We start from the raw sequence: 27783 nt of genomic DNA, 5'->3' as shown, positions 1-27783 counted from the left end.
CGCATGTTGACGATGAGTTGCGCTGCGATAGGATCCAAATAACTAATGAATAACAACAGCAACTTTACTTACTACTTACCTAGGTACACGTACTATGAGGGAGGATAAAAATAGTGTCACCAAAAACAAGTAGAATCATTAGCAAGCTGGCAAGTAGGTACCTACCTGCTGAGACTGGGCAAATAAGCGACATTCGCTGTAATCGCGCGGCAGAAACGGTAGAGACACATCGGGCGTCTAAAGACAGAAATAGGAAGCCCAGAGGCTTCGTTTCATGTTTCAGGTATTCAGTGGCCCTGACAAGAAGCTTGAATTAAACTAATAGCCAATCAATTATCGTCTTTGTCTTGTTACGTAGCATTTCTTTTAGATCACCGACATGGGAGGCCCCTGTTACCCCTCGATACCCCTGAAAATCCATCCGGCGACTAATAGAGATTTGATAGGCCACCAGACCTATCGAGATTCTTTCACGGTACGGCTTAAAGTTGTTGTGTCGATCGATAGCCTTTCTTTTTTCTAGATGATGGATATAGAGTTATAGGATAGGTAGGTACACAGTCGGTATAACTAAATACATGACTCTAATCCTCCCGAGCGAACATGTCAACCAACCAATCCTTACAGCCACGTCGGCGTAGGGTGCTGAGAATACTAGGGCATACCTACTTCCTAGGTATTGCGAGTGCCAATAAACCCGATACGCTACGTGTTGTACATGGTAATACAGCTGCCCATTGTGTGGCTGTGGACCGCCTCTTGGCCCACGATTCCTACGAGATCTGAATAAAAGCTTATTGTCTCCCCACTTACATATTGTGATGGTTTGTCACGGACAAGTTCCTTATTCCAAGTTACTATCTATCCTTTCTTTAGTGTCTCTTGTCCAGTCAGCGTTGATTGTTCTTTCTTTCTATTTTCCTACCTCATCGTTCCTTTCTTGTCTTGTTGTAGATTTAGACAATCGCTTAAAGCGACCTATTATTCTATCTTGTACGCATACTTGCAGAAGTTTTGCCGTTTTATTATTATTTTCAACCTACGAGACGACTTCGTTATCGCTTCCTTCATTCACTTCTTTTGGCTCTTAAGATTACTTCGCTCCCTTACACCTAGTGTTCCCCTTCACTCTTAATAATTGGAAGTACAAAGGATGACAAGACGACACCTGCAATTTCCCAATATTTATACAAATTGAGTTCGCTGTGCGATACACTTCTTTTCTTCAACAACCTACTCAAACATGTTCATGAAATCAGTCAACACCGCCGCTGCGCTGGCGGCGGCATTCGTAGCACCGAAAGACCTCGATGTCAAAGACCCAAGTAAGTAATTACAATATTTTGATATAATGCTGGACGGTACGTACTAATTGGTTTTCTAGCATCTATACGCAGTGTGGCTAGCACACTTGCGCATGGGCTCATGTCATATTACTCCGGAAATGTGACGAATACCCCAGAGGTATAGAATACTACGATCCCCAATCCTGTGTTAGTTAAGTTAGAGCTGACGTATTGCCATTCAGAGCATTGCAGTTTTCCCTGAACCATATTGTAAGACTTTATAATACACCTCCTGGTATCTTACTACTTGAACTGCTGCTAACGGAATCAAATAGACTGGTGGGAAGCAGGTGCAGCCTGGGGAGCCATGTTGGATTATTCCCATTACACGGGTGATTCCAGCTATGATGAAGTCATTACACAGGCCTTACTATCGCAAGTCGGACCCAAATTTGACGTCAGCAGATTCCCCTTTGACATATACTCCTTTTAAAGATTTACTAATTTTTATTTTAGCTTATGGTGCCATTGCACTTTGGCTCCGAAGGAAATGATGACCAGGCTTTCTGGTCTTTCTCTATTCTTAACGCCGCCGAGCGGAATTTTCCCCAGCCTGACGACAGTATCCCCCCTTGGCTTGATATCGCAGAAAACATCTGGAACACGATGGTCGTGAGGTGGAATACGACTAACTGCGGAGGCGGGCTTCTTTGGCAAATCTTCGAGGACAACCCGAACGGCATGAAATATAAAAACAGTGTTTCTAACGGCGGCTTCTTCCAATTGTCGGCACGCCTTGCACGAGCGACCGGCAATGACACGTACTTCGACTGGGCAAAGAAGGTATGGGATTGGTCTGAGAAGATTGGATTCATAGACCAGGATTACAACGTTTACGACGGTGCCGGCGTCGAGGACGATTGCGCCGAGATCAACAAGCTCTCATTCTCGTATTCGCAGGGAATTTACATGTATGGAGCCTCTGTCCTTTACAATTACACGAACGGCGACAAGACGTGGGGAGCTCGCACAACCGGCCTCCTGAAAGCAGCAGACTCTTATTTCAGCCCCTACCCGAACGCGACCAACATCATGTTCGAGCACGCTTGCGAACCGTACGAGCTCTGCAACAACGACATGAAATCATTCAAGGGTTACCTTTCGCGCTTCATGTGGGCGACGTCACGAATGATGCCTTCCACGTCAGGCCGAGTTCAGACCCTGCTGAACACCTCAGCCGTTGCAGCTGGCAAAGCTTGTTCTGGAGGGCAGAACGGTACCGTGTGTGGACAGAAGTGGTATACCGGGGGGTTCGATGGGGTGACAGGACTGGGCCAGCAGTTGACGGCGTTGGAGACGGTTCAGGGACTTTTATCTCAACAGGCGCTTCCTCCGTTCAAGGCCGGTGAGATCAAGCACGTCAAGGGCACAGGCAAGGTGCCACCGAAGCCGGCTGGCAAGTAATTGGTGATCCTTGTGCATTTGCTTCGCTACCCTGTCAGAATTTGACGGGAGACATATTTTTAGGCCTTGCATGATGGGATGATTTGGATAGGCACACTAGAAGGGGCATAAGCATAGTAGTTGGCGTTTGGGTTTCCTTACCTTCGGCTACTTGATGATTAAGAGGCGGTTTAATATCAATTTAGAGATACACAAATACTTGGTGAAAAGCTTTGCTTCGTTCTGCAAGAGATTCCATATTCAAGACTAGATGTATTATTATTTCTTTTTATTTATCTTGAATAAATACCTTGGTAGGTAGTAATTTTTATGAAATACGCCATAATATGCGTTCAAAGGTGGAAAAGGGGGGGTACACAATACCCACTTAAATGTGGAGGCCGTAACCCTCCGATCGGAAGCCCGATTTAATGTTGCAATATGACGGACGATACTATGTACATAAACGTGCTAAAGGTGCAAGTTAGTAAAATAAAAATTAAATCAAAAATCCTTAAGACAAGATTGGTGACTCAACTACCCTCTATGAAAATAAGCTAAGAAATAAGAAATAAGAAACTATTAATAGGTCGGTCAATTTGTACAAGTGACTTCTTATTTCTATCAAAAGAAAAAGAAAAAAGAAAAAAAAGCCAAGTGTTTTTGTTTTTATAGTCTAGACTTATCATGTCTCCTTTCAATCTTCAGACCTGTGCAAGGTCCAATATTCTAGCCTTGGAACCGTACCGATGTGCGCGAGAGTAAGACTCGCCCAAAACTTATCCATTGATAGACGAATACTCACTCGCATTATAGTGACTACAAGGACGATGGTACAAACATTCTTCTTGACGCCAACGAGAACGCTATTGGACCGTCCTTGACAGCGGATGCCGTGTCGGCTGTGTCCAAGGGCTCTGGGGTCAAGATAGACTTCCTAGGACTACACAGATATCCAGACCCGCACCAACGGGATCTAAAGCAGCTGCTCTGCAATCTGCGGAACACTCACCACCACACGGACAAAAGCATAACACCGGACAATCTGTTTGTCGGCGTTGGCAGCGATGAGGCTATCGATGCGCTGCTGAGATGCTTTTGTGTTCCCGGTCGGGACCGCATCTTGGTATGCCCCCCAACGTACGGCATGTACTCCGTGTCAGCACAGGTCAACGATGTTGGACTGGTCAAAGTTCCTCTTTTGCCGGCACCGACGTTTGGAGTTGACGTATCCAAAGTACTAGAGGCGCTCTCAACGGAGCAGAATATCAAGCTTATCTACTTGTGCTCACCGGGAAACCCGACCGGCTCGCTACTGGCCAAGGAAGATATAAAGCAGATTTTGGAGCACCCAACGTGGAACGGTATAGTAGTCGTTGATGAGGCATACGTCGACTTTGCGCCTGAAGGTACTTCGTTGGCGGAATGGGTTGCCGAATGGCCCAACCTAGTCGTCATGCAGACGCTCTCAAAGGCGTTTGGTATGGCAGGTATCCGGCTCGGAGCGGCGTTCGCAGCGCCGCCGGTCGCGCAACTCCTCAACAACATTAAAGCACCGTACAACATCTCCAGCCCGACTAGCGCGTTGGCATCATATGTCGCTTCGGGCGAAGGTTTAGCGACGATGCGCGCAAACAGGGAGAAGATTGTGCAACAAAGGGAGAGGTTACTTAAGGAACTACCTAAAATTAAGGGCGTAGGACGGCTACGCGGCGGGACGAGCAGTAACTTCTTGCTTTTTGAGATGCTGAACGCGGAGGGCAAGCCGGATAATGTGACCGCGCTAGCGGTGTATGAGACGCTGGCGGAGAATAAAGGCGTCGTGGTACGGTTTAGGGGTAAGGAGCACGGGTGTCTAGGATGCTTACGGATCACGGTTGGGACGGAAGACGAGGTCACTAGATTCCTAAAAGCTATAGAACAGGCGCTTGCCGAAACCAACGGACACAAGACGGAGGTACCGGCAGACGAGGCGAGAAGAGAGGTAGAGGCGAATGGTGTTGTGGCATAGACGGTTGGTTGGGTACCTAGGTAGCTAAGACATAAAAAGGTCTAGATAGGGCATCATAGGGGTCTGTTCTGTGACTTTGATTTACGTACTTGAGAAAACTAGACGAATTTATATGGCTATGATAAAATAGAGAAGCTATGTATCTTAAACATTACTACCTATTTATTACGTCCTATACTGAAAAAAGTATGCTGGACGAGGTGACTGGAGTTATTTGTTTAATTGCATATATGCCCGTCGGATTGTGGCCGGGACCCAATCAAACGGGCACTAACTTTTGTAAATTGCATATACCGACGTAATTCTTGCTTGTGAATTCCATGGGCTTCCTTCCTCTCACTCGAAAGTAAAAATCTATGAAGTTTGTGAAATTTGCAGCCCTATTTCGCTATCATTCTATCCGAAAATATTTTTTAGGTGAAAAAAAAAAGAATTTCTTATAAGAGATTGGAAGCAAGGAGGTAGTGACTCAAAATGCATATTGAAGAAATCTCAGATGAGGTTGCAGAGCGCCTCAAGCTCTCTCAGGCTAAGGGGAACGAATCCCAGTCGCAAGAGCAAGAAATTGCGCAATTACCATCTCAAGATGTCTCAGCACCCATACCAGCCGCTGTATTTCCGGAGCCGGAGCCTGTCAACAAGAAGTCCATAGACGAGATTGTCGCGGACCTGAAGAAGACGCCCTTTTTCATGACGGAGCTAGAAGAAAACGACCAAACCGAGGCGTTCAAGGCACTTGCATATGAGGGTACCCCCTTAGAGAACGGTTCCGAGTTCAAGGAGCGCGGCAACGAGTGCTTCCGCGAGAAGCGCTGGGCCGACGCCAAAGAATTCTACACGAAAGGCGTGCTGATACTCGCGGCCGAGGAGCGCAAGCGTGCTAAGGGCGAGCACGATCCCGAGGTAAAGGAGGAGGAGATCCAGGAGCAAAAACGAGTGCTGGAATCCTTATACATCAACCGCGCGGCTTGCCATCTGGAGCTGAAAAACTACCGCAGCTGCTGGCTGGATTGCGCCGCGGCCCTGCGCCTCAACGACAAGAACCTCAAGGCGTACTACCGGTCGGCCAGGGCGTTCCTAGCCGTCGGGCGCATCGCCGAAGCAGACGACGCGTGCGCGCGCGGCCTAGCGCTCGACGGGAACAACGGGCCCCTGAAGGCAGTCGCGCGCGACATCGTCAGGAAGCACGAGGAAGTCACGGCGAAGCAGAAGAAGGAAAACGAGCGGCTGGCGAGGGAGAAGCGCAGAGAGATGCTCGTCAAGGCGGCGCTCAAGAGCCGCGAGATCAAGACGCGGACTACGGCGCAGCCGCCGGAGATGGAGGACGCGGGGATCAGGCTGGTGCCGGACCCGGACGATCCGCGCAGCGCGCTCAGCTTCCCGACCGTGCTGCTGTACCCGGCGCACCTCGAGTCGGACTTCATCAAGGGGTTCGAGGAGACGGCGGCGCTGGCGGATCATCTGGGGTACGTGTTTCCGCTGCCGTGGGATAAGGGGCGCGAGTACACGCCCGAGGGCGTCGAGTGCTACATGGAGACGGCGGCGGGGGGGCTGGTCAAGGTCGGGAAGAAGGTGCCGCTGCTGAAGACGCTGGCGGGGGGCAGGGTCGAGGTCGTGGATGAGGTGGTTAGGGTGTTTGTGCTGCCGAAGGCTAGGGCGGCGGGGTGGGTGGAGGAGTTTAAGGAGAAGAGGAGGGCGGAGAGGGGAGGGGGGTAGGTAGTGGGTTTGTGGGGGAGGGGGAGGTAGGTGGGTGTCTGGGTTACTGAGATGGGTAGGCTAGTAGATGGAAGGATAAGAATACCATAAAAGGGGATTGCTGTTGTGGTTCAAGTGTCTATGTGTCTATTCAAGTGCCGTTCGAGATTGTCCGTATATGTGTGTGTGTGCTTACATCCCCATAGGAGAGTAGTACCCCTAGAACTCATCCAAAGTATCGTCTTATTCTACTAGGCAACTCCTAGTAATTTAACATTCAACTAAACGTATAACAGGATAATTCATAAGTGAGGTAGATAGATAAAACGATCGCTTGTCTAGATACATTGTAGAACGCCGCCGCCGCCGCCGCCGCCTCCATGCCCCCATTTTGACTGCAAAGGACACGCGAATACTCCAGGCCCTTCCTTTCCCCATTTTAGCCCATCCGATCTGATGCGTCTATCCCAGAAAATGAAGTTGTCCAACCGCCTTCCCCCTAACGATCTACGCCAGTCCCCCCCTTTCTCCTCGTTTAAGCCCGTCTTCAAAGTAGCTAGCTAGTAGTTGGTTGTCTTGCTTTCCTCCCTAGGACCTAGGTACCTAACTACATCGAATTCGACCTCACCCTCTTAACCCGCGGATACGACCCGTCGCGCGGCGAACTCGTGCCCGATGTCGATGTCGTCGTGCTGCTACCGCCGCCCTTAATTCCTCGCGAGTCCCCGACGCTAAGGTTCATCAGGAGCAGCGCTGCGTTCTTGTCCGCACCTCCTACCACCGGGGAGTCGCTCGGCGATGCATGTTTTATCCTGCCGTTGTTGCGGGGCTTCTCTGCCGCGGTCTTATTCGCCCCCGTCGTAGCTATCTTGGTCGGGGTATTGCTGTGGGTCTCGTACTCGGCCTCCACGTGCTCGGCTGGTCGCTTGCTGCTGCCCCGCCATGGCTGCGGATGGGGATGGGGATGGGGATGGGGATGGGGATGCGAGGTCCGAGGTGATAGGAGGTATGGCGGGATATGCGTCTCCGTGGTGAAGCGCGGGACGACGCTGAGCCAGGGGCTTGGGCCGGATGGGGCGTAGTGCCGTGGTGATATGACGTTGGCGGGCGTCCATCCGCTGCTCGTGGGTCGGAGAGATGGGGCTGCTACTACTGATGGCGGCGGCGGCGGCGGCGGCTGGATGGGGGAGTATGGGTAGCGATTGCGGTGGCCGGGCTCCGAGGCTATAGGAGATGTGTCGCTGTCGGGGTCCGTAGTATACGGGCTACTAGGGGTTGCAAGGGCCTTCTGGATCGGACGGCGGCGATAGTATGAGTGGTTGTGGCTGTGTCTGACTTCGTCGTAAGGATTCCGGAATAAAGGCCGTCGATCCTGGGCCGGGCTGGCTAGGCCGTTATTGCTAGCAGAGGCGGCCGAGTTGCTACATATTCTGCGGAAATGCTCTGCTTCTCTGGTAGATTGGGCTACGGTAGCTGGATCGATGATCATGCGGCTGTACTCTGGCGCTTCCGAAGGCGTGCAGCGGGAGGGGAAGTCAGGGCCGAAAATGGGTATCAGGGCCCCTGCGATATTGTGGCAGAAGGTTGCGCATACGGCTTTGGCACAGTAGTATGGCATCCAGTAGCCTTTTTCGATGGAAGAAATGTAAGCCTATGTTTAGACGAGGGGCATTTTATGTATAGCACGTACCTTGGGCCATGATAGAGCCCCCCGTGATGCTGTGTGTTATGTCCTTGAGCCCGGGGTTTAAGTTCAGCATCTTGGCCGGTGTCGTCTACGATTTTGATTAGCTCTCAGTTTAAGACGAGTTCCTTGTCCGTTGAATTCGGGGGCGAGCTAACCTTGGGGTATTTACAGCACTTAAAGAAAGGGGTCATGCGGACGAGGCCGACATTGTAATCCCACATGACGGTATATTCGGTCTCGTCCCCGGGCACTTTGAAACTATACTGGAAAACTACGTTCGGGTCAACAAATCGATTACCGCATCTCGGGGGGTTATGCTTTTTGTTTTGTTATTATTCTGGCTCTTTACCTTCGAAGCTTTCTCGGCCTGTCTTCTGGAAGAAATCCTTCTTCCCGCTGTTGTAGGGGATGTGCCGGGAATGGTCCTGTATGTTCCCGAAGAAACGGACGCGAAATTGCCGGACTTGGCGGAGCGAAGCCTCGTCTAGATTCTCGAACGGGGGAAAATTGACAGCTCCTTTGGGTCTACTCGTAGGCAAAAGAGCCGCAGTCTTCGGAATCTTCTGCTTGGCCATTCTGTGAACATCTAAAAGACCCGGCTCGTCTGGGAGAGAAGCCGTTGGGGATGACGACGAGGCTGGGCTTGGAGGAAACCTGTTGATTGATGGCCCTGGAGGGGCGGGATTAAGAAGAGATGCCAGTGACAGCATGGCGGTGAGAAGCAGTGGGGACAAGATGTCTCGAATACGGATAGAGTACTGATGCAAGCAAAGTTGTGGATGGCTATCTACGAAAAGGTCCGTGGGAAGAACTAGGTAAGGAGACTCAAGACAGACAGTGCTTGCAGCGGCAAGTCAGAAAGGAGAGAGGAAACCAAGTCCTTTTTGAACTTGGCAAACAGACGAACTATTGAAGCACGCCCTCGCGAGACGGCGAGCCCATGCTGGTACAAGGGGACCGAGATTGCTTCCTTTCTTGACTGTACCCAGTCATGCAGCTCTCTGCAGAGCACTTGAGCGGTGTCCGGTGCTGCCTTGGTGATCTTGGTATTCGGTGCAGCGTTCTTTGTTGAAGATGTCTTGGAATCGACCTGTGAGAGCAGAGGAGCTCGTTTGTGTATACCCACCGCCCCTTAGAAGATCGAGGTTAAAGCCACCAAAGTGAGAGATGACGAGAGGTAGGCCACGCGAGGGAGGGGGACGAGCGAAGCAGTTTCTAAGTTACCTTGTACGTATATCAACGAGGGCGGATCGGGGACGATTAAAATGGGGACGACAGGAAACCGCCAACCGGCAGGGCAGCGTCGTAGGTGATTAGTTTCGGAGGCAGAGAACTCAGATTACTAGAGAAACAGAGAGAGAGATGCGTTCGATTCCGGAGCCTTGCCGACGAGATAGTCCCAGGCGATACCAGATGTATCACGTCGATCCGTGGATTATAGGACAGCATCGAGGTAAGGTAGGTTTCAATACATCTCACCAGTTCTGACTCCGGCCCAAAAGGGGCGACCACAGGCGACCGCATGACGCATCGGACCTGTAGCTAAAGACAGCAAATGAGTTTGACACAGCAAATACTTCAGCACAGAGACCCCAAACAAGGACCAGGCTTGTTTGGGAATCCATATGGGAGTTTTGACAGAAAGCAACCTCACGGGAAGCTGCAGATAGTGCCGTCCAAGTTACTAGGGCTAGGCGGTTTCTCAAGAGGGTAGAACAAAGAAAGGCCAGTGATAAGCATATTGAGCCCTAGACAACGATTGCTAGACTCGACACACGTGTACCCAGTGCCTCCCATCCTGTAGGAGGGTAGGCCTAGGATGTCACGGCGGAACATATCACCCACGCCATTCTTTGCTGTCCTTCTATTTAAGACAGAGAGCGAGAAGAAGTCTTGGGCTTGACCGCCGCAAAGGCGACTCACTTGGTGGAGAGCTCTGTGCCTATCCGGGGACCACGTAGGTAAGGACTCTTTCTCTCGGTTGAAAGAATTCCCTGAGTATTTTCGAGAAGCAACTGAAGCACCACAAGGGGCTTCCCGTCGGCAATGGGTGTCGTGAATGCGGAGATTGCAGCTGTCACCACATATAGCTTATGCTTTCTACGAGAGTCAGGGCCGTCTACGGGTAATAATATTTCCCAGGGCAACACAGAGGCGGATCCCGTATCAATATTGCCCCATCGAGGTATAGATGGACCGTGTCATCAATAGTCTATTGAATAGAGATTAACACATTGGTTGTAAGGAGTTCTTGCGTAACTTGACTACATGTGACAAGCTTTCGCAAAAGGGACACCTTAGTTGAATAAATGGACTTGGAAAAATGATTACGGCGCACCTGGACAACTTGACGAGAGTATTAGTTTGGGTACCCCTCTTCATTTGATTCCGCCATCATAGACTAACTAGACTGGCTGGTAATTACCTGTTCACCTTACAAGCACGCCCGGAAGCCCAGTAGTAAGTAGTAAGCTGAGCCGTCGGTAGGCTACTTTCGTGGGACACCTAAGGCTCGAGTCATAGCCCCCCCTGGACCTGTCTCTCAACAAGTTGTGGTTCTGACTACACTAGAACCTGCGGCTTTCCGATATGCTACCAGGCTATACAGTACCAAGCAGATTGCATGGCATGATCGCAAATGCGAATCTAACAAACAGGTATAGTAAGGGGAGGGATAGTATACAGTGTCAAATACTTAGGAGTAGTGGTATTAAGCAAGGACAAGCAACGGTATAACAGATACCTACCCAGCGAAGATAAAACTCCATGTCTGCTATATTTCACTCTTGCGATGTTCTTGTACTGTTGAAAAGCCATGTCAGGGCTGGAGTGCCCCACCGGTTCCGGTAGACGGGAACGTGGAAAGGGTATCCTGGCTACCATTATAAGAGACTTTGAATAGACGCGGAAGATGGAACCGGCGGCAAAGAAGGCAGATGGCATAGACTACATTAACGATCCTGCCTCGTCGGATTTCTCGCCTCCTGTACTTCCCAAAGGGGGTAAGCTTGAGGCTCACCAAGGCCGGTTCGGGTAAGATAGAAGGATTCAGGCGATGATTGCCATGCTGTCTGGCGTGGTACGGCGTAGGATGGGCAAGGAGAATTGCTCCGCGATTCTTCATGCGCGGTGCGACTTTGCGAACAAAAAAGCTACGGGGACGTACAGTTCGACTTCGGGAAATTTACGTCTCGTTACATTTTGGGAAACATTGCTAAGTGGAATCACACGACCGCATGCACGGCGGAGAATTACGCACCAATTGCTTGCCGTGCTTCTTCCCTTCATAAGACCCTCTTGGATGATGGGCCATGTGCTCTGGTAGGACGAGGAGGGTAGCCGGGTAGGGAAGATATCACCCGGCCTTAACGTGGGCAGACGCCTCTAGCTTTGTATGCTAGTTAATGAGGTCGTAAATGTAGATAGGTACCTATCATCATCAACGTTCCATAGGCTCTTGGTGGTTGAAATTTGCTTTGACGAAACTAATACGTAGTAGACGAGCGATGGGCATCCGGTTGGGATTTTATATAAATACTAGATATCTTCTAATAATAGCAATAGTAGTAATTCATTATGAGGTGCTCTGATATCTGAATGTGCCCAGTAGATCGCCCTGACCGGGGGAAGTACTATCGTTGAATACATCTTCACGAAGTTGGCAAGCTGGTACGGAAATGTGATTGATGAAAGGTCAACCCATCTACATGTACCTAAGTACCTTAGGTACGTCCATGGATGACTGTCAGGTATCATCCGTGGCTGGTTTTGGTGTGGCTCGTGAGTGCAAATGTTTGCTACCTCTTGCCGACGTTTAGCCATGCTGGACGCGTTTTGGTCAACCTCTTGCCATTTTTCAACGGTGCTCCGGTATTACTCTATACAATATAACACTAAGTATCGCTAGCCTGTAACCAGAGCCCCACTTCTTCCAGGGACGCGACTCCTAGTTATCAAATGAAAATAAATTGTTTACGTGCAATAACACGACAATGAGCTACGAGGCTGCTTTCCCTGTAACAACCCCCCCTCTCTCTCTCATCACAAAAGGAGAAATTTCAAAACAACTGGCTTTTTCGTGATATTGGCCCCTAACTTTCTTTTTTTTTATGAAATTCTTGCGCAGTTCTGGTCAATTGCGGCGACCAGTTTTTAATTCAACGACGTTGGGTAAATCCCTATCCTTCTTCACGTCATTTGCGTCGCGTGTGAACGTATCACACCAAACACATCAATCATGGACTCCGACATTATGGAGGACTCGGCCTTTGACGACTTCGATAACGAGTCAGATGGCTTCTCCCCAGAGCCGGTATGGAAACAATATCCTTGTCTTGGATTTTTTTCTTAATCTAAACAACATACTCACTTTTTTATCCCTACCTGTGCAGTGCTAACCTTGCGCTCCTACAGAAACCTAAGGCTAAGGCTCCTGCAAAGAAGGCAGCAGCAAAACCTGCAGCCAAGGCTGCATCAAAAAAAATGGTTCAGACAACCCTAAAGGCGACTAAGACTGCTCCTAAGAAACGCTCAAAGCCTGATAGCGACGACGACGGCGGCGATGATGACGATGTCTCGGGCTTCTCCAATACGCCCCCGAGTGCGAAGAAGCAGAAAAAGGCAACCGCCACCAAGAAGTCGAGTGGTCCACCCTTAGGCGAGATCGAGAACGATAGCATGGTGCTCGATGACCCGAAGCCAGCCAAGAAGAAGACGGCTACGGAGACGTACCAAAAGTTGACACAACTCGAGCACATTATCAAGCGACCTGACACATACATCGGCTCTGTTGAACGTACTGAGCAGCAGATGTGGGTGTTCAATAAGGAGACTAACCAGATGGAACTACGACCCAAGGTTGGCTTCGTGCCCGGTCTTTACAAAATATTTGACGAAATTCTCGTCAACGCTGCAGACAACAAACAGCGAGACCCAAGCATGACATACATGAAGGTGACGATCAATCGTGAAGAAGGTCAGATCATAGTCGAGAATAACGGAAAAGGTATTCCGGTAGAGATCCACGATAAGGAGAAGGTTTATATTCCGGAACTGGTTTTTGGACATCTTCTTGCCGGTTCCAACTTTGATGACGACGAGAAAAAGACCGTAGGTGGTCGAAACGGTTACGGTGCCAAGCTTTGCAACGTCTTCAGTACAGAGTTCACTCTGGAGTGTCAAGACTCTAAGAATGGAAAACGCTACAAGCAGACGTGGAGGGACAACATGGGCAAGATGGACAAGGCAAAGATAACAAGCAGCAAATCTAGCGACTTTGTTCGTGTCAGCTTCAAACCGGATTGGAATAGGTTTGGTATGCCTGAGGGCATCGACGATGATCTCGAGTCGTTGCTTTACCGTCGAGTTTACGATATGGCTGGTACGGTGCGCGGTATCAAAGTCTACCTCAACGACACCCAGATCAAGCTAGACTTCAAGAAGTACTGCGAAATGTACGCAAAAGCCATTGCTCATGAGCGAGGTGCCGAAGAGGGTACCGAACCTACCGCTACGGTCATCCTTGAGGACAACAAGGCCCATGCTCGGTGGGAGATCGCCTTTGCCGTCTCAGACGGTTCTTTCCAGCAGGTCTCGTTTGTGAACTCTATTGCTACTACCTCTGGTGGTACTCATGTCAATTACATTGCTGACCAAATCTGCGACTCGCTCCTGAAGACGTTGAACAAGAAAAAGAAGGGGCATGCGCTGAAAGCCAATCATATCCGTAACCACATCTTCATCTTCGTCAACTGTCTGATTACCAATCCTGCCTTTACTTCGCAGACTAAAGAGCAAATGACGACTAAGCTCAGCCAGTTTGGAAGCAAATGCCCTCTAACCGAAGGGTTCCTCAAGAAGATCAGCCAGACGGATGCAATTAACAACATTATCCAATTTGCGGAAGCCAAAGCTGATAAGCTACTTGCCAAGAGTGACGGCAGCAAACGATCAAGAATTAGTAACGCCAAACTAGTCGACGCCAACTTGGCAGGCACCAAGAATGGTTGGCAATGTACTCTGATCTTGACCGAAGGTGATTCCGCCAAAAGTTTAGCTGTGGCTGGCCGTGCCATTCTGGATCCCGATAAGATTGGTGTTTTCCCCCTTCGAGGCAAGATGCTGAACGTTCGTGACGCTTCAATCGACCAGATCATGAAGAACCAAGAAATTCAAAACATCAAACAGTTCCTCGGGCTGAAGCACAAAACGGTTTATACCGATACCAAATCTCTTCGATATGGGCATCTGATGATCATGGCCGATCAGGATCACGATGGTAGCCATATCAAAGGTCTTCTTATCAATTTCCTTCAAGTTCAATATCCCTCCCTCCTCAAGATTCCCGGGTTTTTCCAAGAATTCATCACGCCTATCGTGAAGGTCTGGCAAGGACCAAATCCCAAGAAACCCTTGAGGTTAAAATCGTTCTTCACCCAACCTCAGTACGAGGAATGGAAGGAACAGCACAAGAATGAATTGAAACGATGGGAGTCGAAGTACTACAAGGGTTTGGGTACCAGTGACAACAATGACGCCCAGGTCTATTTCCAAGATCTTGATACCCATTTGAAGACGTTCGATGTGATGCGCCCTCAAGAAGCCGAGCTAATCGAGCTCGCTTTCTCCAAGAAGAAGGCGGATGCCCGTAAAGAATGGCTCGGTAACTTCGTACCGGGTACCTACCTCGACCACGCTATCAAGCAGGTCACATACGACGACTTCGTTAATAAGGAGCTAATACTATTCAGTATGGCTGACAACATGCGATCTATCCCCTCAGTTATCGATGGCCTAAAACCTGGCCAGCGGAAGGTCATCTACGCTTGTCTGAAACGAAATCTAACCAAAGATAAGAAGGTCGTCGAGTTGGCTGGTTATGTGTCCGAACAAACGTCATACCACCACGGTGAAATATCCTTGCACCAGACGATCATAGGCCTTGCACAAAACTTCGTCGGCTCCAACAATGTTAACTATCTCGAGCCCAGTGGTAACTTTGGTTCGCGACTTCAGGGTGGTTCCGATGCTGCCAGCCCTCGTTATATCCATACTCGTCTCTCTCCATTTGCCCGCCGCATATTCTCGCCTCTGGACGAACCTAAACTAGAGCATCAAGTCGAAGACGGGAAGAGAATCGAACCGAAGGTCTATGCACCTGTTATCCCTATGATCTTGGTAAACGGCGCGGATGGTATCGGTACTGGTTGGAGTACGTCAATCCCGAACTATCACCCTCTAGATATTATTAGAAATCTAAAGCGGCGTATGGGGCGTATGGATGGCGAAGACGAAAAGCCCTTTGAGACAATGATCCCCTGGTTCAGAGGTTGGAAGGGCACCGCACAACAGGCCGAGTCCCATCGATATCAGTTCAACGGTATTGTGAGCGTAGACGAGAAGAGACCGAATGAGGTCATGGTCACAGAACTACCCATCCGCATGTGGACGGATGATTTCAAGGCGAAGCTAGAGGAAATAATCCGAGGTGAAAAGGCTCCTTCGTTCATCAAGGACTACAAGGAATTCAACGACCACAACACTGTCCATTTTGAGATTCAGTTGGATGAGAAGCATATGAACCAAGCCTTACAGGAGGGTCTCCTCGAGAAGTTCAAGTTGGTTAAGCAGGTCGCAACGTCTAATTTGGTCGCATTCGACACTCGTGGCATGATCCGCAAGTACGACAAAGTGGAAGATATTCTCGAGGAGTTCTACCACTACCGATTGAATATGTACACTTTGCGAAAGGTAAGTTGATGACATGAAGGCTTTTCGAGTATTGTACTAATTTTATTTAGATGCACTGGCTCGGCGTTTACGATGCAGACTACCGCAAGTTGAAAAACCAGGCCAGATTCATACAAGAGATAATGGATGGTAAGCTCGTGGTATCCCGCAAAAAGAAGCAGGTCATCGTTGAGGAGCTTCGTGAGCGAAAATACGAGGCTTTCCCTAAAGGACAAGATTCCAAGAAGACCAAGACGGAGGAAGAAGAGGAGGAGGAGAACAACAACGACGAAGATGAAGCGGTTGAAGACAGCACGGATACCTCCGCAAATGACTATGATTACCTTCTTTCGGTACGTTTATATGGTTGTCCTAAGCAAACGTAGTTTCTAACTATTTACAGATGGCGATCTGGTCATTTACCCAAGAGCGGCTCGACCGTCTCAAAGACCAGATTACCAAGAAGAAAGCCGAGCGAGATGCACTTGATGCCCTCAGTGAGAAGGATCTCTGGTGTAAAGACTTGGATGACTTCGAAGAAGTGTGGGAAACCCAAATGCGCCTCGAGCAGGAGATTGCTACTGGTATCCGCAGAAAGGGCCGCCGCACATCAAAGAAGATCGGTGCTGGTGGCGCTGGTGGACGGGGTCGCAAGGTAAAGAACGATGAAGACGACTGGGCTCCGGTAGCAAAGTCGAAGCCGGGTCCTAAAGCTGCAGCCAAACCAAAAGAACCGCCCAAAGAAAAGTCTGTCCAACGTTTTGCGGCTATGTTCAATGGTGGCGCCAAGAAGGACACCACAAGCGGTGGTGGAGCAGAGTCGGATTCGGATCCGTTCTCGGACGATGACTTTGCTAAGCTAAAGAATCCAGCGAAGAAGGAGAAAGCAAGTACTCAAGACTCGGATATAGAGATTCAAGAGATCCAACCGGCACCTCGGACCAAACGTACCGCCGCTTCGAAAGCCAAGAGGTTTATCGTAGATGATGACGATGAATCAGAAAGCGATGACGACAAGATGCTTGGTGATGTCGGTGATTTGGTCAAGGGTATTACGAACGGCAATACCAGTGCATCCGAGAACAAGACTGGCCGACTTAGTTTGTTTTCCATGTCGCGCCCGGATAGCAGCAGCGGTAACAGCACTGGGTTAGGGTTAAAGATTAAGAGCAAGCCTTCGAAGGTCTTGGACCTAGACGATCATGATGACACCAACTATGAGATGCTGGCTAAACCATCGCCTCACAAGAGTAACCGTGGGAATGAGTTAGACAGTTTCCTCTCCGACGACGATTTACCACCTGTCTCCAAAGCTCTGAGCAAGGCAAAGCCTTCAAAAGAGGAGCCTAAGCTCAAGCCTCGGTCCAAACCAACAACTGCCGCTGCGAGCACCAGCGAGCCGGCGGTTAAAGCACGTGGTCGACCTGCTGGAACGAAGAACAAGTCTAAGGAAGCTGCGCCTGTGAAGAAAGCGCCAGCGTCCAAGGCTGCGCACTTGTCACCAGCAGCGAAGGCCTATGCTGCCAAGAAAGAGAAGGGGAAGCCGAAGAAGGATGCTTTCGACATGGACGATGATGAAGACGATGAAGTCGAGATGGCTGATCCTGACTCTCCCCCGCCGAAGCCCGCGGCTCGTGGTCGGCCTGGTCGAGCTGCAGCAACCAAGTCAAAGCCTGTCTATATCATTGATGATGACGATGATGAAGACGAAGACAGCTTACAGCTGCCTGATGATGACGATGACGACGATGAGCCAAGTGATGCATTCGCCATGGACGACAGCGAGTGATTCTCATAATAACTAGCTTCACGCACGCTTGTGAATCACAGCTGTCACTCTCAACGAAAATCAGTTATAATACGGCCATCTTTTCATAAGTGACAATCCTAATTATTTTCATCGTGGTATCGATGAGGAACGAAGCCGGCGTGGTGTGGTATCATAAACTTTTTTGTGATTAACTAGGCGGGAATGGTTTCTTGTCGGGGAGAGGGACGAGGCTAAGGGTGACGATGGATCACGAGGCGTTGGTGGTTTATCTGACTTGGTCGCTAATTGCTGACTTTATTGGTGTACCTTTCCTGATATACATACAGTATCTCATTTATGTATATGTGCACTAATAAATAGGAACGGCATCTTAACAGAATGATTTACGAAAATGAGTTTTAAAGAGTGATATGTTGTGTAGTAAAGATGCCCTTTTACACATTTCAAAATGAAAATTAGCAATACCATTCTTATCTATTCCTTACAAATATCGCTGCCTGCCTTTCCCTGATATCGATGCAAATCCCCATTCCAGTTTCTTCAGGTGTACTCAAAGTAGCTTCCTTTAGTATATTAAAGAAATTGCAAATACCATCCATTTATTACATATATCATTTTCTTCCCGTGGTTGGGTCTGCAAATATCTACCTAATGTAAGATCGTAATTAATAATTCAGGAGTATACTTCGTAGACACGTAGGTGAGTGGGTGGGTTTATCAGACGAGCCACAACTTGTGTAGTGTAGGTAGGGGGCCTTGAGCTCACAACTCACAGATATAACAAACGCTTAGTATTAGGTACCTACCTATCTATATATACCATAAGGGTTCATCTACACGAGCGAAAGGAAGTGAGAAAGTAAATGCTGCTAGGTTAGGAAGTCTCAAGTATCTCATACATCAAAGGTCGATACCATGCCGAAGAATCAAGCACCAACGTATCGCATACATCATATAAACACCACTTACCTAGGTTAGCCCATAACACATAACCTAGACATATCACAACCAACAAACTCCTCAAGAATAAAAGGGAAATAGTCGAAATTACTATCTTACTAAGCTCAAGGATCACCGCACCGCACCGCACCTCTCCTCTCCTCTCTGTCTGCACTGGACTGTTCTCATTCATACCATCGCGATCCCCGCCACTCACGTATGTAACTAAAATAAACAACATTCATCGATGGTACTACTGCTACTGCAAAAGCCATTCTCGTTTCGTTTCATCCGTCCGTCCATCCATCCATCCACTCACCCTACCGACTGACCACTGAAAATACCTATCGCCCGCCTTAACTGAACCGCATATTGCTTCTCTCGACCGTTTCGTTCTCATTTCTTTCATTCTTACATCGCCATCCACCGTCCATCAACAACACCACTCCAACGCCTATGATAGTTCAAGTTCAAGGCTTCGCTCTGTCTGCATGTCTGGTTGAATGAGGTATCGACTTATCGGTAGACTAGGACGCTAGTCATCGCGAGAGGAGATTGCCAAGGTCGAAAAGAGAGATGAGGTGTTTAGGTAAATTAAACCGTTAGCCCCGCGTCAGAACCAAATCCCGCCCAGAGAGGCCCATTGCCATTGTCAAGGAAAGTCGTAGGCGAAAAAAAACTAATTGGCCCCCACCCAGGAAGCTTTGGAAAAATTCCTCAATGTCTCATATCTTTCTATGCCATGAGTCACATCAAATCGCCGTGCCGTGCCAATCGGATCTTAAAAATAGAGGTGGGTAACAATATTATGTATCTAGGAAGGGGTCCGTCGTTGGCCACGCTGCTTAGACGAGCTCTAAGCAGAGACCAGAGGCACCTGCTCATCCTCGGATTCCTCCTCAGAAGATTCCTCCTGCTTGTTCTGGAAGGTCTCCTTAGGGGCCTTAGGGAAGTCAGAGTCCTTCAGGTTGGTCTGAGGAGCAGCCTTAGTTTGGCCATGGAGAATTTGCTGGGCCTTGGCAGTGTAGTCACCCACGTATTGCTTGGTGAGCTCGGTCGCCTGGGAAGTGTGCTTGCTGGCAACTTCACGTAGCTGCTCGGTTTGGCTGTTAATCACATCAGAGGCCTGCTTAAGGTAGTGATCAATGAGTTCCTGGTTAGTCGCGTAGACTAGAGGCACGAAGAACAGGAGCGTAGTGGAGATCAAGGCAAGACCCCAGTAAGGGACAATCTTAACCAAGTAGTAGGAAAGGAATGCTCCAATAGCAGCCTGCCACCGTACTGTTAATCGTATGTACTAAAGTATAGCAAATGCCGCTTATATAGGAGATACATACCACAACTGAGGCGGTGACATTCTCGGCAAACAGGATTCGCTGAGCCTCAATAACGAAGAAGTTAAGGAGTTCGTGGGCGTCGCCGATCAAGGCGTCAAGCGTCTCTCGGGGGATGGTGTAATACTTGCGGGGTCGGAACTGGGTAGTAAGACCGTTGCCAAGGACGGCTTTTCCGGCGACTTCAGCAAGGATAGTAACAGCCAAGGCCATGTACGAGAGCTTGAAGGTGTATCGGATGACGTCGAGGTATCTAGCCACGAAGATGGCCGAGACGATAGAAGCGTAGGCGATGGCAGAAGCTCCTATGATGGCTTATCAGTATGATGGCCTGATAAGAAGAGGGCGGTCTAGAACTTACGAGGGTTGTTCCATGACAAGAGCTCCGAGAAGAACGAATGATAATGGGTCAAAGGTTGGCCGGTAGCAGCGGTCTGGGGAGGTGTTTGCCGGGCATTGGCTAGGTTGGAAAACTCGGCAGATGTCTTTGCAGTCTGGTCCTTGACGTTCTGGGCCACGGGGCCTAAGATGTCATTATCAGCCATGATAATTCTTCAAGTAAATATGTATAGAAATTAGAGATAATAATTTATATACCGCTTGCGATCTGGTTGTAGGCAGCTGTAGCATCTACGTCAATAGGCATTAGCTGCTATGTTATAAACGGACCGACGGGGCCGACGGAGCCGAGGAAGGAAGATAACTGTTGTAAGATACTGTACACGGTAAAACCAGTTAGCTAGGTGTTCTCCGGAACGCGGGGGAAAAAGAATAATGTTTGGATTGGATAGACTTTACCTTACTGCCTTTCAAAGAGTCAATAGAGCTGCCATTGGCAGTAGGATCATTGGAGGCCATGATGAATGATCTTGGTGATACAAATTGCTATTCTGTTATCGTAGCTAAAGAAGATCAGATGTGTTAGATGTGTTGTTCTATTCGGAATGCCGGATGCCCTATCTGTTCCAAGAATTGTGGATGAGCTCCAATGTTACTTGGGTCCGAGTGTCAAAGGGAAGGGAAGCGAAGCAAATCACGTACCTGTTCTTAAGGTCTGTCGGCGATGGTTTTATGTATTTGTGTTGTTGTTGTTGTTGTTGTTTGGTAAGTTTAAGGTAAGAAGGTAAAAAAAAGAGAGGTTGAAAGCAACAGAGAAAGAGATAAGAAAGTCTCTGGGACTTTTTTCCTGGTGCTTGTTTGGTGCGGGAAGAATTTCAGGTTTATTGGTAGGTAGGGGAGGTTAGTGGGATTGAGCGATCTGGTTGAAGCAAAGGCCAGGCAAATAAAAGGAGTGATTTCATCAAGACTAGCCCAGCGGAGCTGCTTTACAATACTTGCAAAATGTGGCTAGTGCGCTGGTCGTTATGACGCCACGCCAGGGACAGCATGATGCACCTGCCTGACCGACAAGCACCGACCAAACAAAACCGCCACCTAAAACCACCCGCCGAACCACTCTATGTATTCCATGTACGAGCAGGTGCTACAGTGACAGCCACATCTACATAAGGGGAACTCGCGTGCTTCTTGAATGTTCCTCCTCTATGTAGTGTATATACTTAGATAGGTACAAACATTTGTACATGTGCGCTACCCGTTTAGTTGCAGCAGGAAGACGTACCCCGAAGTCCCTAGTTTCAATGTGATGTCCTTTGCAATCCCGTCAAACGTCATGCTTCCGTCCCGTCAAGTCACGAATTTAGAATTGTCAAACACAAGTACTACCATATATGTCTTATCTCGAATGCATGTTAAATATCTAAATAAGTCCGACTCCAACTCCTATCAGACATTATTATACATAACAAACAAGCAACTAATCCATAAAAGAAAAAGAAAAAAAAAAAAGAAACCGTCGCATTGTTCTACCGTATCTCGTGCAACTCATTTCTAATCCGAAACATCCTTCGGTTCGGGAAACCCAGAGGCCAAAGCCACCCATGTCGTCACCTCCACCATCTGTACATAGTCAAAAACCTTGCATGTGATTATCCGCTAAGAAAGCACACGACCACCTCCCGTTCCATGCCATGGGCCCAGATCTTCTACATACCTACATACATACATAGATATTATACATATAGAGAGAACGATACCCGTCCGACACATCCTGACATCTTGACATCCTACATACCTCAAAGCGTGATGGATCCCGAATGACGCATTCTACCATGAGCACTCATCATCATGGCCCTTTAGATCATGCTTACCACCACCTCGTCATCACTATGGTAAACACGGTGGCCTAGCGCGGCCCGCCTATGTATCTAGGGCCTAGGCTGTCTTGACCTACATACATGCAGTGGATATCATCGTGCCGTAGTCAAGAAGCTAGCAAGATCTAAATGCATAATACATTAACCTACATACCTAGGCTGCTAGGTCAGCTAGGGTATGTTCGAATGTTCGAACGCAACATCTAATAACCCGAGTACTATGCGTACTGCCCGTGTACTATGTTAAAGGCTCACTCAAAACTTATAAGTCCCAAGGGCGACAGGTAAGCAATGCTATATTTTGGATATCATGATACTCTTCTTGCTGCTAGCCATAAAGCAAAAGCAAAAGCAAAAGCAATCCGCAACATGCCTTTCCAAGCTGCCGCTCTTCGGCTCTGCGCGGTCTAGGTATTCTAAGCTCGCGTATACCTTCTCAAGCTAGGCAAATGTCGAATAGCAAAAGAAAAAGCCGCCCAGCCAACCCCCGTCTATATACACCGGGCCGGGATAAGTACCTAGGTAATTATGATAACTGAGATAAACATAATGGTTCCGCCGCCCTACAGATGTAGTCTGTCCTGATGAGTCGACATAGAAAATGCATATTCTTCCTCCACCCTTCCCTATGATATTTGCTTCTAATAAGAATAGAAGAGCTAAGCCCAAGACATCCACCATCAACCACCCACCGCGCAATGCCATGCGCTGTTTGTTTGTTCCACCCCCAGTCTCCCACTATCAAATGCTGGACGATCATTATCGTCGCCAGCCCCAGAAACTACCACTATTAGTGGCAGGTGTCGGTGTCGGTGTGGCGGCAGGAGCACTCTTAGTACCGTTGCCTGCTTCTGACACTGTAGCTGTGAACCGCCCAATCATCTCCATTGCAGTCGAGGTCACTGTTGGCGCGGCAGAATCGGCCGGACCAAGCCCGTAGGCCTTCCGTAGGCTTTCAAACTTCTGCTTGTACTCGTCGGCTTCTTGACGAGCCACCGCTTCAGCAGTTTTAGCTTGTACCAACTCTAGAAGGATTGCATCATGTTCACTCGACACGAGTGGCTCCGTTTGCGTCCTCACTAACGATCCGGAACGCTGACCAAAGGCCAACTGCGAGTTGGGTGTTGACTTGCTACGTCCGAGCTTGAACTCCCGGAGACCGCGGCCAGCCCCGCCACCGGTGGCGCTGTTAGCACTCAGGTTAGATCCCGACGAGAACCACCCTCCGGACTCTGGCCCGACCGTCTCAGATGAAGCTCGCACACGCATAGTATGGATCTGTCTCTCGAGACGTTGCTTGTCCTGGTGGAGATTTCGAACATGAGCGTGACTTTCTCGAAGTTGTTCTCGTAGCGTGTTCGCCTCCTGTCCAAGTTCTTCAATGCGCCGATTGAATTCTAGAGATTTAGACATCTCGATTTTAAGGTTATCCTTGGCCCTAGATAGTTCCTCACGGAGTTGTGCCTTAGTTAGTACTGACGACTCGGAGCGCTCGCGGCCTTCATTGCAAAAGCGACCCTCAACTGCTTCTAGTAATAGAGACAGTTGATTCTGGGCAGGTGTCTCTCCTCCATCACTTTCATCTTCTGTTTTGTTATCGACATCCTTATTATCCTCTGTAGTCTCGGCCGCCTCGTTGTTGGCCTTGTCTTTCTTCAATCCATCCAGCAATGACTTTACAGCCTTCTTGTCCTCATCCCTTTCTTCCCTTTCTTGTTGAAGCTGCGTGGCTAATAGCGCATGGTTTCGTTGCAGTTCGCTAAGGGCGGTAAGGAGATCTTCGATCTGAGTATGTAGATTCCTGTCGGCGGCATTTCGACTGGATTGCTGTTTTGCGACGACTGGTGTTGATTCACGAATTGACGAGTCGTCAGCATTAGAAGTGGAATCGCGAGAAATGGTAGTAGCGTCGGTTGATGTCGAACTAAGGACGCTAGAAGAACTGGCTTCCATTGAATTCAATGTCGAGGCTAGGCTCTGCTTCGATGCACTTCGTCGCAACATACTCAAGGGTCTCAAAGGTGCGGAAAACCCTGGAGAAAGAGTTCCAGATTTCGGGGAGGAGATGCTCGTAGCCCATAAACGACCCAAAAAGCGAGAGGCAGCTGTGGTAACATCGGCCGTTCGCGCGGCATTGGCACTGGCGATCTTTTCCTCGCGATACCCCTGTTCAAGTTGGGCTAATTTCTCTCTCGATACGACCCCAGATAAACTAACGAAATCATCGACAAACTCATCAGCATTGTAATGATAGCAGTCCCACAACCCACGAGATAATAGGAGCTGCATGACATCCTCCATCTCGGTACAGGCCAAGATGCGGCTCTTGTTCTTTCGCATAAGCGACAGGGCTACCCGCATGATCGTTTCCGATGCGCCTTCGGCAAATATAACATCGTAGATCCGAAACAGCATTGGCAAGGGGCATGTTACCGCAAAAAATGAGAGGAACCACTGTGAAACATAGGCTGGATCAACTTGAAGATCCTCTAGGTGGTTCGATAATGTGGGTAAATGCTGTTTGAGTAGCTCTCGGAACTGATAGATGCGGACGTGTAGACCCGACAAGTCGGGTAAGAAACAAGATCGTAGGTCATAATATTCCATCAGCCTATTTTCAAAACATATTAATTAGCCAAGTCATTTCTCAAGTACGGAATGGGCATGTAGTATAGGTGAAGAGGTACTTACCGGACTAAGACGCAGAAAGCTTGACTATCCGGCATGTGCATCAGCAAAGGGCCAACTAGGAAAGCAAGTCCTTGACAGTATCCAATCTTTGTATCGTAGAGACTAAAGCATTTGAGAACCCTTCCGAGCATTCGCTGACCGTCGCCGTCTGGGTCTCGGAACATATCCACGCCAGGAAAGCTTCTACCCAGGTCCTTGCCGATGATGCCTTCATAAGGACTCGACTCGCCGCAGAGCCTGTCAAATTCCTCTAAGAGATAACTATCGCGGGCGCTCGCCATACTCTGCCACACAACCCCTCGAAGCGGAGGTGGTACTCCTTTTCGAATCTTCTTAGACAGTAAAGTAGGAAGACGGGCAGCGGTCTGCTGATAGTCTTTGACGAGGGCCATGTAGAATTCGAGATCAGTCATCGGCGGGGGAGGGAGAACGGAATATCGTAAAGCTGTGGACGGGGGTGCGTTCACCATGTCCCGCATTTGTGCCATGGATGGTGGTCTCGGCCGGCGGATTGGAGGTTGTTCGACGACCTTGACTTTGACGCTTTTTGGATTCGTAGCAATTTTATTGTTCTCTTGTTCGAGTCGTGCCAATAGCAATGCTGTAGACTAAAATGTGAAGGATCATGTTAATATCATCGTCATCGTCATCGTCGTAGTATATCTAGCCTTACTCAGGCCAGTCAACCAGTTTTTTTTTTTTTTCAACTTGGCATGCAACATACATTATCATCTTGGTCTTTGACTTCTTCATCTTCAGTCTTTTGTAATTGGTCCCAATTGACCTCTTCTGTATCGGAATCTTCCATGAGATCGTCGTCGTCGATAATTTCCTTCTCTTCTTGTATAGTTGTCGTCGTGGCTTGGATGTCCTTTGACTGAGGCAGAGGCATAGGCAGAGACAAAGATTTAGGACTAGTGGGTGATTTCAAATCATGCACTTGAACATCTTCCATGTCTCCTTCCTCTACTTCCATTACAGGCGGTACACTTGGCGCGGTTGCACTTGTAGGCGTACATTCGTGTCCCCAGATGCTCTTTCTAAAAGGTAAAGGGTTCAACGGAAGGTCCGTATTCACCGATAGAGAAGGCGGCTCCGATAATCGAACCGTCACCATCGAATCGTGTTCCGGCATTCTGCGTTCTTCTTTCTCCACGGGCGATTTGAGTGATTCTGGTGATTTGGGTGATTCCAGTGCGCTCGAGTCTGCCGAACTTGGCGCCGTATCGACCGGAGAAGTTTCATTTTTCTGCCGGTTCTCAGAATTCCCCTCCATCATGTTAGATTCTCGGATCGAAACGAAGGTGGTCGGTGGTGACTGGAATGGCCGATCTACACTCCCAGTGTCTCTTGTCTCGAAGGCTTAAGCTGTGATTCCCCCCCTTGACCTTAGAATTTCTTTAGTCTCTCTCGTACGACGGTGCATCGACGATGGACAGCACAAAAGCAGATCGGACGGCTTCGAAAAACGGTGAGAGCGTCTAGCGCAAATCGAGGTAACAGCGGTGTATTTTACACGCATTAAGACTCAAAATGGATTCGTTCAAGCAGCTACAGCATCTACCAGCCTTCGGGGTGCCGCCCGCCAAGGAAACAGGGGGAGTCGGGGACAGAGTGGGCTCGCTTCAGGGATTCGGGGATACAATCAGCTTAGACGTTTCCCTCTTCGGTTTGTCTAGGATCGAAATCGTTACTTAATACGACGGGTTTGGTCCAGAAGGGGATATTTCAAGTTTATGCAATGGTAATTGCTAGTCTGGCTGTCTAGGCTGTTAGGTAGGGGCCTGACAGTTTGCCTGTGGATATAACTAAAGAAAACATCTGATGGTACGGAATATGTAATATGTAATAGTAAGGAGTGGATAGCCTAAACGATTAAAACGAGAGTAGTGTATCGTGTATCGTGTACATCTGTTCACGGCTTATTATGATTATGATTATAATTAACTATGATTATTATTAGTTTGGGTAGGGGAATTAGTTTTAGTTAGTTAGGGATATAATGAGCGAATGAGAAACAATTCAAGACGAAACACGATGATATCAATCAAAAGTCTAACAGTAGAAGGAGGGCATTCACAGGCGGAAGGAGGGTAAAGAGGGGGAGACCCCCTAGCTACCCTAAGGTCCAACTACCTAGGAACCAATTCCCCTATCACGTTAGGTTGCATCCATCCCGTATCATCGGTTTAAATGAGTTACACCAACCTTCGACGCGTTTCTCCAATTAGATGCACGAATTGGTTACTAATATGGCCCCGTCCCTGCATTAGCCGCTATTTAAACAATCTATTTGACCCTGAATCCCAACGATCCCCCTGCGTATAAATGAAATATTCAACTCGCCACTATGAATAAGCCCTATCATACGAATTATATGAATTACATTCCTATGATACAAAACACTTTGTCTGTCCTCATCGCTTACGCGTAAATATGTTAGTTACCTCCTACATTAAGTACATACTCACTCACTCACTTAGGATATTTACTACATACGTATCCAACAATATCATATCGGTGGCTGGTTATGGAGATAAAATATGCACGCGCTTGCTTGTGAGAGGCGGTCTAGCATATAATGTACCTTTTATAGGTATGTACAATACATACATACCTACCTCCATACATGAACCAACCTAAGTCTGCTCGTCTGTGGTCTTAACCCCTGTTTTATGCATAAGAGTTCCAGAAGCGACTTGCTCTGCATGATTGGGTTATCTTAGAGCCGCTTTCTCGCATAATCCCGCGACATTAGCGCATAAACTTCTCCACTCTCCGCTCAACCTTCAGTCGCGCAGCTCGAGCTTTTATCATGTGCCCGCCTTGCCGCCTTACCTTACTACCACTGTCCACGCGCAAAACCTAGTACCTAACACGGAGTCCAACATAAAATAGCTTTAGGATGTAATCCGTATTTAAACCATTGATACGTACATAGTAGATAAGACTCGATCTTGGTGGGTTACAATTGTTAAAATG

At 48.5% G+C, this 27783-nt stretch overlaps 7 protein-coding genes across 7 annotated transcripts; 4 read left to right on the top strand and 3 right to left on the bottom strand.

The window, feature by feature from the left end:
* The first annotated feature begins 922 nt into the window (after positions 1–922).
* Positions 923–2986, top strand: F5Y00DRAFT_212009 (glycoside hydrolase family 76 protein). Its single transcript, XM_048005523.1, has 5 exons — positions 923–1325; positions 1385–1464; positions 1529–1556; positions 1622–1743; positions 1803–2986. Exons 1-5 carry the CDS (start codon positions 1244–1246, stop codon positions 2748–2750), a joined length of 1260 nt encoding a protein of 419 aa, XP_047860017.1. The 5' UTR covers positions 923–1243; the 3' UTR covers positions 2751–2986.
* Positions 2987–3241: 255 nt separating this feature from the next.
* F5Y00DRAFT_249559 (histidinol-phosphate aminotransferase) lies at positions 3242–4898 on the top strand. The gene is made up of 2 exons (XM_048009615.1): positions 3242–3490; positions 3546–4898. The coding sequence occupies exons 1-2, from the start codon at positions 3417–3419 to the stop codon at positions 4738–4740; spliced, it is 1269 nt and encodes a 422-aa protein (XP_047860016.1). The 5' UTR covers positions 3242–3416; the 3' UTR covers positions 4741–4898.
* Positions 4899–5062: 164 nt separating this feature from the next.
* F5Y00DRAFT_274497 (TPR-like protein) lies at positions 5063–6456 on the top strand (the record flags this gene model as incomplete). The annotated part of the gene is made up of 1 exon (XM_048013366.1): positions 5063–6456. Exon 1 carries the CDS (start codon positions 5215–5217, stop codon positions 6454–6456), a length of 1242 nt encoding a protein of 413 aa, XP_047860015.1. The 5' UTR covers positions 5063–5214.
* A 586-nt stretch (positions 6457–7042) lies between these two features.
* Positions 7043–8832, bottom strand: F5Y00DRAFT_256308 (uncharacterized protein; the record flags this gene model as incomplete). The annotated part of the gene is made up of 4 exons (XM_048010389.1): positions 7043–8061; positions 8126–8210; positions 8278–8393; positions 8472–8832. The coding sequence occupies 4 exons, from the start codon at positions 8830–8832 to the stop codon at positions 7043–7045; spliced, it is 1581 nt and encodes a 526-aa protein (XP_047860014.1).
* Positions 8833–12116: 3284 nt separating this feature from the next.
* F5Y00DRAFT_249553 (type II DNA topoisomerase) lies at positions 12117–18000 on the top strand. The gene is made up of 4 exons (XM_048009614.1): positions 12117–12434; positions 12536–15871; positions 15922–16203; positions 16254–18000. Exons 1-4 carry the CDS (start codon positions 12360–12362, stop codon positions 17637–17639), a joined length of 5079 nt encoding a protein of 1692 aa, XP_047860013.1. The 5' UTR covers positions 12117–12359; the 3' UTR covers positions 17640–18000.
* Positions 18001–19416: 1416 nt separating this feature from the next.
* Positions 19417–20439, bottom strand: F5Y00DRAFT_256306 (Reticulon-domain-containing protein; the record flags this gene model as incomplete). The annotated part of the gene is made up of 3 exons (XM_048010388.1): positions 19417–19830; positions 19898–20199; positions 20256–20439. The coding sequence occupies 3 exons, from the start codon at positions 20437–20439 to the stop codon at positions 19417–19419; spliced, it is 900 nt and encodes a 299-aa protein (XP_047860012.1).
* A 2430-nt stretch (positions 20440–22869) lies between these two features.
* Positions 22870–25936, bottom strand: F5Y00DRAFT_256304 (rab-GTPase-TBC domain-containing protein; the record flags this gene model as incomplete). Its single annotated transcript, XM_048010387.1, has 3 exons — positions 22870–24721; positions 24802–25409; positions 25526–25936. 3 exons carry the CDS (start codon positions 25934–25936, stop codon positions 22870–22872), a joined length of 2871 nt encoding a protein of 956 aa, XP_047860011.1.
* Positions 25937–27783: the final 1847 nt, after the last annotated feature.

The sequence above is a fragment of the Daldinia vernicosa genome (assembly GCF_022497035.1).
Source record: "Daldinia vernicosa strain CBS 139.73 unplaced genomic scaffold F5Y00scaffold_85, whole genome shotgun sequence".
In the NCBI taxonomy this organism is placed as follows: domain Eukaryota; kingdom Fungi; phylum Ascomycota; class Sordariomycetes; order Xylariales; family Hypoxylaceae; genus Daldinia; species Daldinia vernicosa.
The sequence above is the reverse complement of the archived record's forward strand: the minus strand, read 5'-3'. Positions and strand labels throughout refer to the sequence as shown.

Excerpts from the sequence above, each read along its gene's own strand:
- F5Y00DRAFT_212009 (XM_048005523.1), top strand. The coding sequence starts at position 1,244 with ATGTTCATGAAATCAGTCAACACCGCCGCTGCGCTGGCGGCGGCATTC. Across the intron at positions 1,465-1,528 it reads ATGTGACGAATACCCCAGAG|AGCATTGCAGTTTTCCCTGA; the intron begins GTATAGAATACT and ends ATTGCCATTCAG. Across the intron at positions 1,744-1,802 it reads AAGTCGGACCCAAATTTGAC|CTTATGGTGCCATTGCACTT; the intron begins GTCAGCAGATTC and ends TTTTTATTTTAG.
- F5Y00DRAFT_249559 (XM_048009615.1), top strand. The coding sequence starts at position 3,417 with ATGTCTCCTTTCAATCTTCAGACCTGTGCAAGGTCCAATATTCTAGCC. Across the intron at positions 3,491-3,545 it reads CCGTACCGATGTGCGCGAGA|TGACTACAAGGACGATGGTA; the intron begins GTAAGACTCGCC and ends CTCGCATTATAG.
- F5Y00DRAFT_249553 (XM_048009614.1), top strand. The coding sequence starts at position 12,360 with ATGGACTCCGACATTATGGAGGACTCGGCCTTTGACGACTTCGATAAC. Across the intron at positions 12,435-12,535 it reads ATGGCTTCTCCCCAGAGCCG|AAACCTAAGGCTAAGGCTCC; the intron begins GTATGGAAACAA and ends GCGCTCCTACAG. Across the intron at positions 16,204-16,253 it reads ACTATGATTACCTTCTTTCG|ATGGCGATCTGGTCATTTAC; the intron begins GTACGTTTATAT and ends AACTATTTACAG.